This window comes from Macrobrachium nipponense, chromosome 25, assembly GCF_015104395.2.
Source record: "Macrobrachium nipponense isolate FS-2020 chromosome 25, ASM1510439v2, whole genome shotgun sequence".
Lineage (NCBI taxonomy): Eukaryota > Metazoa > Arthropoda > Malacostraca > Decapoda > Palaemonidae > Macrobrachium > Macrobrachium nipponense.
In genome coordinates this window covers 67,795,410-67,808,419 of record NC_087214.1, presented here as the reverse complement: position 1 = coordinate 67,808,419, position 13,010 = coordinate 67,795,410, and the positions used below count along the sequence as shown (strand labels likewise).

Here is a 13,010-nt window from a genome sequence, read left to right as displayed (position 1 = left end):
ATGTATTTAGCTTCGAGTTTTCGAAGAAAAAATTTACGTGAAACTACCGGAATTGTCGTGGAAGACACTCACATATTTTGCAATAAAGGGAAACTTTAATATCTATTCACTAATACGTGTAAGAAGTGTTAAAAAAGCTTGATTTGAAGGATTTTTTAAACAGACTCTTAAACTTTTCCTATTCAAGGAAGTCAGAAAGCATATTACTAAAAACACTTCCTTTAGAAGCGTTAATATGTCTCGTATTAACGAGCAATTAGAGTATTAACAATACTAGTAGTTGTTGCATCCTCATCACCTTCTTACCTCACAGAAACTACAAATTCATCTTGTGAAAATTTGAAGAATAAATCTAGAGAGCTCATATTGCGAGCTCTTAAAAAAGGTAAGAAGTGAATATAGTGTTTTTCCAGTGCAGTGGAGGGTGCGCTTCTGTTCGGCTCCATCTCGCTCCCAGGCATAGTCCTCTTCCAAGCTCCCAAGCCCAGAGGAGGAAAGGAATGTCGAAAGCCTTACGTAGGTTACGGAGAATCCCCCACCGATCAGGCGTCCCCTCGGCAGGATCTGGAGCATCCCAGACTGCCAAGGAGGGCCATTGCCAAGGCATCCTTAAAAAATGTGCATCTCTTCATTCGATTCTTCATCTTACATCCGAAAAGACAAAGAATGGACATGTTTGGAGTTCGGACGATCTAGCGTGTTCTCGGAAAGTTAAGAGAACACCAAGTGCCATCTGGGCTAGAAGCGGGAGCCGCGTTCCAGCAGTCTAGCGCGAGCCACGTTCCAGCAGCCAGCAGCGAGCCGCGTTCCAACAGTCCAAGCGCGAGCCGCGTTCCTCCCTCCAAGCGAGAACCAGAGTCTGATCTCCTGTTTCGCTTTCTTCCATGAAGCGTGGAGTTGTGTCCGAGCTTCCTGAGAATGTTCCGCCTTCTCCCAAGCAACTAGCTCCTATAGATGAGTGGTTTTCTTCAGCCCTAGAAGAACCATCTTGGCGAGGAGCGCCAGGCAGGACTGAAGCCCTTTCCAGGCAGGAGGAACTTTCCGGGAGAGGAGATTAACAGAGAGGAGCTTTCTAGGCGCAAGGCGCCTTCAAAGCGAAAACAAATGTCCAAGAGCGAAGAGCCTTAGAATCAAGCGGACAAACAGAAGGATCTTTCCATGGATCGTTCCGAGCAAGAGGCACCTTCCAAGAGTGAGGAGCCTATTAGGCGCTCGGAACTATCCAGACGCACGGAACCTTCCACAATAACGGAACGTTCCAAGCGCGAGTTTCCTTCCAGGTGCTTGGAACATTCCGAACGTTCCGAACTTTCCAGACAAGCGGAAGAATTTTCCAATCAGGAATCTTTTTCCAGATGCACGGAACCTTCCACAAGAATGGAACGTTCCAGGCGCGAGTTTCCTTCCAAGAGAACGGAACCTTCCAGACGCGCGGAAGCTTCCAGATACGAATCGCCTTCCAGGCGCTCGGAATTTTCCAAGCAGGAATCTTTTTCCAAACGTGCAGAACATTCCACACAAGTGGAATTTTGCAAGCGCTCGGAACCTTCCGCACAAGCGGAAACTTCCAGACGCACGGAACTTTCCAGGCGCGGATCGCCTTTTCACGATGCTCGTAAGCAACTTTCCAGCCAGGAATCCTTTTTCCCGGATGCGCGGAACATTCCAAACGCGGAACTTTCCAGGGCGCGCGGAACCTTCCGCACAGAGAAAACTTTCCAAGCGCGAAGAACTTTCCACCAAAGCGGAACGTTCCAGACATGCGGAATCCTCCAGGCTGGGGTCGCCTTCCAACAGTTCTTCTCCTCGGAAACGATCTTCCTCTTCGGGACTTCAGAAATCTGAAAGATCTGTTGTATCGTGCAAGAGAATAAAAAAGACTTCTAGTTCTCTTCCAAAGGAACAGAGAGTCTTTTTCCGCCAGTCTTTCACCGAATAGGGGCTCTTCTACTTCAGTACGTGAGTGACCTACAAAGGCGCAAGATGTCGCACAGGCGGCTGTCGCTTTTGTCAGAATGATTCTGATACTGAGAGAAGCCCTTCTCCAATATTCAGAAGACTGCTGTAACAGGCAGTTCCTCTCAACGTGGACTCTCTCCTTCATTCATACTCATCGGCGTTAGGGAATGACTGCGGAAAGGGAACATCAATTTTTCCTTTCGTAAACCCTAGATGTGAACTGGAATCCTGTCCCTTCCGCGATTTCTTTGGAAATCATGAAGACTTAACGAGTGCCTGGATTAAATTCCCTATACTCTTTGTATCTTAAGGGGTTAGTTCTCATTCACAAAGATCTCAATACTTAGCATATAGCTCTCTTGGACAAGATTCGGAGGAGCTCTCATTCATTGATTAGAGGCTCTTCCAAGTAAAGAATATGTCCTTTTAGTCTTATGTCCAAGAGATTAGAAAGCTTAAGAGATTCTCTTCGATCCTCAGTTCTCACTTGGGATCTCCTTTGGATAATACTATGGAGATAATTTTAGTTTATATTTGACAACATCTACAAAGGTTGTGTGAGAGAGAAGAGAGAGAGAGAGAGAGATTGGTGGAAGAATGAATGGGAGTGGTTAGATGGCGGTCGGAAGCATGTCTGTTGTGGCGCTCTGTAGGTAGTCAATGGAAGTCTGTTACGAGAGTTGTAAACAGTGAGGCGTCTGGTCAAGTCAGTGTTGGTTTTGGCAGCAGTTTTCCTTTGGTGTGTCGTTGTTTGGGTGTTATTTGATAGATTTTGGGGTTGTGAAGTTGTTGTGCGTGTGTCTGTCTGGTTGTGGTGAGGTTAAGAAGGTTGGTGGTGCATTTTCGGTGTCTGTTAGTGGTGGTTGGGGCAGGGTTGGTTTTGGCGGGTTGTTGTACTGTTGTAAGTCGTGTGGTTGTCGTGTTTTTTCAGGCGGTTGGTGTTCATCTGCATTTAGTCGTTGGGTTATTGAGTTTTTGTGGGGTTGTGGGTCCCGGGTGGTTGATTTGTGTTTGGTTGGTCGGCGGTGGTGTGTGTTGGCTAGCCTATAGCCTATATCCAGTGGACGACAGCACAGCCTAGTCCTAGGTATCAGAAGCCAGCGGTGAGTACCTGTTTGTGTTTTTTGTTCTGTATGTAGGTATTGGGGCAGTTAGTCCTGCTGTGTTTTTTTTGTTTTTTTTAGTGTTAAGTGGAAAGTGTGATTGAGGGTGGGTTTGATAGCCAGACAGGTTAAGTTTATGTGGGGAGGTTACTTGTTTTTGTGATCCCGCCACATTATTTTTTTGGCGCCCGAACAGGACTGTTGGTGTGGCAGCTGCAGGACAATTGGTCAGGCTAGTGTGTATGAGTGGTGAGAAAGTTTGAGATGGAAGGATTGAGTGAGGTGGAGAGGCTGAAGGAGGAGTTGAGGTTGGAGAGGGAAGTAAGAGGACAATTAGAAGTGGATAATGAGAGGTTGAGGGTAGAGTGTGAGGAGCTGAAGAGCGAGTTAGAGGAAATGAGAGGAATGCTAAGGAGTGCAAAAGTGGAAATGAAAGAAGAAGTGAAAAGGAGCAGAAGAAAGAATGGTTGAGAAAATGGATGAAAAATTCTTAGGGATGATGAATGCAGTGCAGGAGATGATGAAGGGGTTCATGGAGAGGAGCTGTAGGGGGTAGGCCTACTAGGTCTTGTGATAGGTCAGAAGTGGTAAAGACAGTGGAAGAGCGAGGGGATGAAACTACGAGTGACGAAGTGACTTGTTTGTGATGGTAAAGGTAAAGAAGGGAAAGAAAGGACAGGATAAGGATAAACCTGAGGACAAGAATAAGAAGGGGGCTGAGGAAAAGAAGACGATTAAGGGAAAGAAGGTTAGGAAGGATGACGGACAGGATGAGACTAGGGCTGAATACATTGGGGAAAGGGCTGAGAGTGATTTGGATAGCGGTGAGTGGAAACAGGTGGGTAGAAAGAAGGGTAAGAAGAGCGTAATGAGGAGCCATGGATGTTAGTATGGAAGTTGATTGCCCTATATTCGGACGAGGTTAAGAGGGATCAGAATGGTAGTAGCGAAAGTGAGAGTGAGCGGGAAGTACGAAAGGCTGTATATATGAGAGAGATACCTAGATGTGCACAATACGAGGAATATGGTAGTAGGGACATAGGGGATTTTTTTAAGGAATATGAGAGGTATTGTGAGGCAAAGTATGGGGATAATAAGAGAGTCTGGGCAAGAGAGTTGGGTGGCTTTTTGACGGGATTTTTGTTGAATATTGTATGGGGTAATGATGAGTGTAGGGAATGTGCCGTATGAGAGTGTGAAAGCCAGGATTGTGGAACAGGCGAAGAAGAGGATAAGAGTAGTGTTAGATATAGGAGAAAACCATGGTTTTGATGAGGTTAGAATGAATGTTGGTGAGTCGTTGTCGATGTATGTGTGCAGGTTGGAAACATTGGCCAGGAAAAAAGTTTGGGGACGAAGGGAATAAATGAGTGGTAAAGAGTTTAGTGAGGAAGTTGTTGGCGACTGTGCCTGAGAGTGTGTACGAGTTTGTAAATCTGAAACGTAAGGAGAAAATGCGATGGACGAATGAAAGGTTGTCGTGGAACGACATTTTGGAAATAGTAGAGGATTATGAGTTGGATAGGTGTATGAAAGAGAGTAGAAGTGTTAGTATTAGGACTGAAGTGGCTGATGTTATACCAGAGTTTAAGAGCTATAGGGAGGCAGTTTTGGAAGGGCCAAGGCGAATGGCAGAGCGAGTGGTTGATAGGAGCGTTAGAGCCAGTAACGTAAGTATGGTTAGCCCTAAGAGAGATCGGAGTGCAAGCGTTGGAAGAGTAGGGTCGGTTAGTCGTGAACGAGAGCAGCAGTGTTACAGATGTGGAAAGCTAGGGCACAGGAAGAATGAATGTCGGTGGGCATTTGGGAGCTTGCTTCAGGTGTGGGCAAACAGGGCATTTAGTGAGCGAGTGTAAGAAAGATAGGGATATTAAATGTTACAGGTGTGGGCAAGTAGGGCATATAGCAAGTGGATGTCGAGGTACTCGTGTGACTGAGGTTTGCGGTAATTGCGGGAAGAATGGGCATTATGCTAGGATGTGTAAGGAACAGCGGCAAAATGTGTTGAATGTGGAATGGAAGGTCATGTGGCGAGTGCGTGTAGGCGAAAGAGGATGAGTCAGGTTGGGAGTTCGGGAAACTAGGTACAAAGGGGATTCAGTTGGGTGGGTCCTCTGGTGTGCGGTCAGTAAGAGTGATGCATGTGCGTGAAGGATTGTTGCATGAAAAAGGGTTTGGTTTAGGAGGAGAGCTCATGAATGTATGAGTGTAAAAGTGAGGTGCAAAGGGGTGTGTTTGGTTGCTTTGATTGATACTGGGTGCAGTGTCAGTGTTCTTTTTGAGAATGGATGTGACAAGTTGCGGAGTGAGTGTGAAATTAGGAAATGTAAAGGGGAGGTACGAGGAATAGGAAATTTGGGTATGCCTGTGGTGGGAATGTTGCGTGAAAAATGTAGAAATCGAAGGGGTAGTGATGGATGAAGGTGACTTTTGTGTGATCGAGGGAAGGAGTGATAAGTATGATATGTTGTTAGGATACAGGTTCCTGAAGAAGTGTGGGATGGTGGTCCATCCGAGCAGGAATATGATTGAGTTGCATAGGAAGGGGAATGTACATGGAGAGTTGCCTTGGACTTGGATGGGGATGGAGGAGTGAGCAGTAAAAATATGGAAGGGAGTGCCGTTGGTTGCGAAAGAGAGTGTAAAAGTGCCGCAAGAAGTTGGAGAAGTTGTTAGTGTGAAAGTTGCGTGGCCCGATAGTCTTGGGATTGTCAAAGGTGACAAGTGTGCATATGTGGTTGAGGGTGTGGATGCGAACAAGTTGGTAAGAGCGAGTGTGCATGTGTACGACGGGATTTTGGATATGGAGAATCCTCGGGTTTTTGTGGCCTCATTGCCGAGTGTTAGGAAAAAGCGAGTGCGGGGTATACGTGAGGGTGATTGTGTGGGGTTGTTGTATACGTTGGTGGATGTGGACGACGAAAGATATGTTAGGGTGCGGCAGGTGATGACAGGTAGCATGAAAGAAAGTGATGAGTGGAAGTATGATGAGTTGAGAGAAAGAATTGGGGTGGATGAAAATGTTGGTGATGACGAGAGGGAGCGGTTGATGCAGATGTTGTGGATAGGCGGGGTGCGTTGAGTCGGGGTGATGAGGATTTCAGGGGATCTAAGCTCCCAGAGTTCAAGATCGTTTTGAAATGACGATACCCCCATATATCAGCGTCCCGACACTTTTCTCCGCGCCTATTGCCCAGAGAGATTGAGGAACAGTGTGAGAACTTGAGAGAGTGAGTGATCGAGAGGGCGCGAGTGCTTGGAATAGTCCATAGTCCCAGTACGGCAAGACAGATGGGAGTTTGAGGATGTGTGTTGATTACAGGAAGGTGAATGAAGTGCTGTGAAGGAGCGATTCCCCGTTGGATGAATGGTGTCTGATTGTGTGTATAAGATGCATGGGATGAGAGTGTTCACAAATTGGATTTGGTAGGGGCTATTACCAGATGCCTCTTGAGGAAGGGAGCAGCAGGCTGTTACGGCTTTTTTCGAGTGGTAGCTGCCACTATCAATTCAAGAGGTTAAGCTTTGGATTGGCTAATGCGCCTGCTGCCTTCCAGAGGGCGATGAATGTAGTTTTTGGCTGGTTTTGATAGAAGGAAGGTGACTGTGTTTATAGATGACGTTTTGATTGCAAGTGAGACGTTGAGGAGAATGTGGAACTGCTTGAGAAGGTGTTAGACGGTTGGAAGAGGTTGGAGTGAAAGTGAAGCTGGAGAAGTGTACGTGGTTGGCTGGGGAAGTGGAATTTCTTGGTCATAAGGTGAGTGCGAGTGGTGTAAGGAAGAGTGAAAAGTTTGTGGAAAAAGTAAAGGAGTTTCCACGTCCCCGGACCGTGCGGGAGTTAAAGGGTTTTTTGGTTTGATTGAGTTCGGGAGGAAGTTCGTTAGGGATTGTTCGGGTATAGGGAAGCCGTTGACTGAATGGACCGGGAAGAAAAATTGTACTAAGCTGAGGTGGGATGAGCGAATGGTGGGAGCATTTGAGAGATTGAAAGAGGAGGCTGCTAGGGGACGTCACCTTGGCTTTTCCGGACTACAGTGAGGATGCCAGTAAGCTTGAGTTGTATGCTGATGCTAGTAAGTTTAGTATGGGAGGATGCTTGGTGCAGATGCAAGAGGTGAATGGGGAGGGACAATGAGAGTGATTGCGTATGTGAGTAAAGCTTTTAATAAAGCAGAGCTTAGTATTCGGTGTTGAGAAGGAGCTTGCAGCAATAAGGTTTTGTGTGAAAAAGCGTTGAAAGTGTTTTTGTATGGGGTAAAATTTGTCATAAGGACAGATCATCGGCCGTTAGTTTATATGATCAAGAAGGAAAGTGTGAATGCTAGGATTGCGAGGACAATTGAGGATTTTGAGTGAGTTTGATTTTAGCTTAGAATATGTGCCGGGGAGTAAAATGTGATTGCTGATACGATGTCTAGGATGCATGGTAAGGACAGTGGTGTTGTGAAAAGTGACTGGGATCCGAATATGGTACCTGAGGGGTTGGTTGTAAAAGAGAGGTTTTGAAGGGAATGACAGAATGTGTGAATGTTTGTTTTCAGCATTGAAAAACTTGGAAGGTAAGGTCTGGTTGAAGAGGTACCCGGTAGTGTGAATGAGTTGCGAGTGAGTTGATGAGTGATGTGCAGAAGGAAGTGGCATGTGCGGAGGAACAAGGTGGGCAGGGAGAAGTGTTGTATGAATTGTTGTCAGCAGTAGCTGAGTTGTTTGGAATAAAAGGTTGTTGTGTATTTGGATGGGACAGACCGGTTGAATATCGAGGAAGGTGAGTACTGGTAATGAACGTGGGGTTTTGATGATTCAGTGCGGGGAACGTGGTTGTAATTGGTTGGTTACAAAAAGGGACTGTGAAGGGGATCTGAGTCAGAATTGTGGAAATGGGGGCGTTAGCTGAGGATGAATGTGATGGAGGAAAAAAAAAAAGGATTGTGATGTGGATAACCAGGTGAACGTGGTAGTGAATGTGTGTATGCTATGGACTCGAGGAAATGGTGACGTTTGTCCAAGTAAATGATAGTGAGTATTGTAGTTTGGTTGACACAGGGGCACAAGTTTCCTTGGTGAGTGGGGTCAGTGGTGAGTGAACTTGAGAGATGTGATGGGAAGTGAAAAAGGCAGTCTACAAGTGTGAGAATACATGGGTTAGGACAAGGAAGTGTTTTAGTATGGAAGAGGTACGGTTAAATGGTTAGGTTGGGAGATCTTGAGGTAATGCATAACTTTATAGTTATAGGAGAAAATGATATGCCATCTTGTTTTTTATTAGGGATAGATTTTTTGAGGGATCCACGATATAGACGTAGATGTAGGAAATGGAATTCTTAGAAAGGGGGGCAGGCAAGTAGCTAGGATTCAAGATGGTAATGTGTTTGTAGCAAAACTTTGTGGGTATGATGATATTGCTAGGAGTGAGAATGATCTGTTGAGTGAGGAAGAGATTGAGGAAATGCAAAATAAGTGCCTGGAGATAAGTGTGTTGCGACAATGTGTTTTGGGAGGATGCGTGTGGAAGACTGGCCATGTGAGTTGGATGTATATAAGAGGGTTGCTAACGTTTTGTGGTGTGCAAAAACATAGTGTACTTTTTGCATCAGGAAGGGGTGTATGACAAGGAAGTGTATGTGCCAGTGTTTTCTGTTGAGTCAGCTGTGAGTATGTGTTTGTTGGTGCATGATCGGTTTGGGCATATGGGAAAAAATAAGTTGTGGGAATGCATGAGAGAGAGATTGTATGCTCCTGGGTTGAGTAAGATTTGTGTGGATGTGGCTGTCACGTGTGAAGACTGTCAGAGGGGAAAGGGGAAAGTATCAGAGTGTGCATGCAAGTCCACCTGTGTTGCGATTGCAGATGAAAGAGCCGTTTGAAATGCTTGTGATTGATCGTGTTTCTTTGCCCAGGACTGCGAGAGGACACGTGGGGATGATTGTGATGGTGGATCACATGAGTAAAATTTGCTTATGTGGTTCCCATCAAAGATAAGAGGAGTGAAACTGTTGCACGAATGGTGGGTCAAGTGATGTTGCCCATGTGTGTGTGTAAGCCGGCAAAAATGTTGAGTGATAATGGACCTGAGTTTTGTGGGATGGGAATTTTGAAGAAATGTTGAAGGAATGGGGTATTGTGCATGTGTATTCTACTCCGTATATGCCCAGTGCGAATGGGTTGGCTGAAAGGACTGTTAGGACGATGACTGAGATTTTGCGAATAATGAGTAAGAGCGACAAGGATTGGGATATGTATGTAGGACGTGCAGTTTGGGTATATAACGCCACACTGCAGAAGAGTATAGGTATGTCTCCTTGTAAATATGTTGAATTTGAAAGGATTGTCAGACCGCGGTTGGGTCTGTCAGAAGGTGATCGGGATTTGTGGAAGAAAGCGAGTGAAAGGTTTGGTTGAGAGTTTTTAAGATTGGGGATAAGGTGTTGAAAGAGGTGGTTGAGATGGGAAGAATGAATGTGAATAAGTAAGGGAGAAATTTGAAGGGCCTTTTGAGATTTTGGAAGTGGACCGAGTGGATTGAGTTATGTTTTGGGGAAATTGCGAGTAGGTGGGGGACTGGATGAGGTTAGGGCACACCATAACCAGCTCCGTAAGTGGAGGGAAGTACCACACTATGTTCGGGAGAATGCGATTTGAGTGAGTGGTTGAGGGTGAATAAGTATAGCCGACTGTTGGTGAACAAATTGGTCTGGGAGATCGACAGTTGGTGTTGGTTGAGTATGGAAGAAAACAGAAGAGTGAGAGAGAGGAAGTGGAAGGGAAAAGCGTGAACGGCATGGTAAAGGGGTTGGTGGTAGGGTGCAAAACGGTTGATAAAGCGTGTGCTACGGATGACTTTGGGGGAATGAATGATACTTGTGGTGTATGTGGGTTTGAGTTGACAGGGACAAGTAAGACTTCAGTGAGAAGGAAACTGAATAGTGAGGAGGTGGTTGATAGGATGGATAAGTCTTTGCAGGAGTTTGACAGAAGTATGATGAACTGAGTGCTTTGGTGGCCGAAATAGGGGAGATGTTGGAACCAGAGTTGGAAGACATCGGTGAAGTAGTGAATGGAATTTGGGAGGATGGTAGTGAGGGAGATAATGGGAGTTTGAAAGAAAGTGGTTTGGAAGAAGTGAATGGCAATGTAACTGAAAGAGTGTATGATGGTCCTCAAACAAGATCCAGGGGACCTGCATCTGAGCATCCTTGGGTGTTGCGAAAGGCAATTTAGTGTGGATGTTGTGAGTGTAAGGAGATGTTGTCAAATGTAATGGGGGAGGTAATATGGAGGAGTAATTTTAGTTATATTTGACAACATCTACAAAGGTTGTGTGAGAGAGAGAGAGAGAGAGAGAGAGAGAGGTTGGAATGAAGAATGAACTGGAGTGTTGGTTAGATGGCGGTCGAGCATGTCTGTTGTGGCGCTCTGTAGGTAGTCAATGGAAGTCTGTTACGAGAGTTGTAAACAGTGAGGCGTCTGGTCAAGTCAGTGTTGGTTTTGGCAGCAGTTTTCCTTTGGTGTGTCGTTGTTTGGGTGTTATTTGATAGATTTTGGGGTTGTGAAGTTGTTGTGTGTGTGTCTGTCTGGTTGTGGTGAGGTAAGAAGGTTGGTGGTGCATTTTCGGTGTCTGTTAGTGGTGGTTGGGGCAGGGTTGGTTTTGGGGGCGGTTGTTGTACTGTTGTAAGTCGTGTGGTTGTCGTGTTTTTTTCAGGCGGTTGGTGTTCATCTGCATTTAGTCGTTGGGTTATTGAGTTTTGTGTGGGTGTTCCCGGGTGGTTGATTTGTGTTTGGTTGTCGGCGGTGGTTGTGTGTTGGCTAGCCTATAGCCTATATCCAGTGGACGACAGCACAGCCTAGTCCTAGGTATCAGAAGCCAGCGGTGAGTACCTGTTGTGTTTTTTGTTCTGTATGTAGGTATTGGGGCAGTTGTCCTGCTGTGTTTTTTTAGTGTTAAGTGGAAAAGTGTGATTGAGGGTGGGTTTGATAGCCAGACAGGTTAAGTTTATGTGGGGAGGTTACTTGTTTTTGTGATCCCGCCACAATACTAGTTCGTTCTATTAACGAAAAGAACGAAGATAGTAAAATTTTCCATTCTCTCCTTGCCTCGGCAAGGAAAGAATGGAGTAGAGAATTTTCTGTATAGGAATACTGTATGGTCGAGTCATATGCGCATACCGTAATTACTCTATGGTTGCCAACTGAATTCCCTGTGTCCTTCCAGGGATTCCTAGGTAAGGATTACACTTAAAGGGTTTCTTATGACAACACCGACTCAGCTTCTGTATTTAAAGAAGGATGTTTCGCTTAAATATGCATTATTGGATACTTCTTTAAGCTCGAGAATAATTTTACCATATTCCCTTCATGAATGGAATAACTGGCAACTCAGGAAGAATGTACGGAGACAGCGAGAGAAGACTGCTGTCTCTGTAAGCCAATACAGTACCATCTGGTTCTCGGTCATTGTCGGTTGGTTACATCTCTCTCTCCTTCGACATTGACTGACTGTACGTTTCTCTCCCTTACTTGTAGGCAAGCATGAATAACATTGTCGGAGGTTTTGCTAAGAAGCTTTCGAATAGAAAGATCTCTACAACCTTTCAATGCTGTTACCGCAATATGTAACAGAATTATAGATTATTCTACCAAGGTAGAGCACTATATATAATGCTTCATGCCTACGAAAGCATAGCCTTATTAGAGAACGGAGCATGCTCAGTGAGGAGATGGATGAGTCTAATGGGAACCGTTTTCTTCCATGGCAGAAAGTTTTGTTTCCCTGAATGGAGCTATATTACGACTATAGAGTTTTTTTTTTTTTTTCCTACCAAGAAACGGAAATAACATATAAGATGGCGCCGGGTACCATGACAGAGGTACAGATGTTCTGACACATAGTCTGAAAGAATTGCAAGCATTTTAGTGGACTTGATATTTTCTCGATATAGCGAGTTGTTAACCAAAGGGTTCAGTAGCCTCTCTGACAGCAGGCTAAGTAAAGTCACGATTCGTTCCCGATTTCGTTCCCCGTCTAATTGAAAGGGGGTTCGATCCCAGGGAAGGACGAAAGGATTTTTTAAATCAATTAGGCCAATTCCACAGCTCTCTCATATCTCAAGGAGAACCGGGAATCTCCTTTTCGCATTAACAAGAGAGAACCTGTTTGGAACACAGACACGGAACGTAACGATCCTTAAGAGGTTCGCTGTACAAGGTTGCACGTCCGTGTGAATCTTTTCGATAATTCTATTTACGTCTGTCTACCCTTAGTTGGAAAGAGAGTTGTGGAAACTTGCGATACGTCTTCCTCATACATCTCTTCGCAATGTTGAAGACGAAGAAGCTTCCTCTAGAATGCTTCCTTATTCTCAAACCAAGAAAGGTAGCAATATATGCCATCCAGTTTTTGAAAGGGGAATAAACATTAGTCTTTTTCCCCCATATATATATATATATATATATATATATATATATATATATATATATATTATATATATATATATATATGTAATATATCTATCTATCTATCTATCTATCTATCTATCTATATCTATATCTATATCTATCTATATATATATATATATATATATATTATATATATATATATAATATATATATAATATATATATATATAAATCTTATGTACTTCCTTAACTTTTAAGATAAGTAATTATGGAGTCAGAGGAAGAGAGGAGATGCTTTTCGCCCCATGTTGGCCTTCGAGAGGTTGGATTCACGGAGGTCATGTTTCTTCTCAACGCATGTTCGGAAGCTTTTCCAAGAGTCTGGATATTCTATCAGTATCTATTATAATGGACCTTAACAACCTCTCCACTTCTGAGTCTGTCTACGTGCAGACCTGACCGGAAGTGACATGAATGGAGAGGATTTTTTTCAAGGTAAATGACATGAGTCATAGCCAAGAAATAAATTTGCTGCAGATCGTGCTAGATGGAA

The 13,010-nt window shown here is 44.5% G+C and overlaps 1 protein-coding gene across 1 annotated transcript in view; it reads left to right on the top strand.

Annotated features, from left to right (window-relative positions):
* Positions 1-4,227: 4,227 nt before the first annotated feature.
* LOC135199101 (uncharacterized) overlaps positions 4,228-13,010 on the top strand; it is a 75,479-nt gene continuing 66,696 nt past the window's right edge. Inside the window, exon 1 of the mRNA XM_064227020.1 lies at positions 4,228-4,338. Coding sequence (XP_064083090.1) covers positions 4,228-4,338 — 111 coding nt within the window. The remainder of the gene's footprint in view (positions 4,339-13,010) is intronic.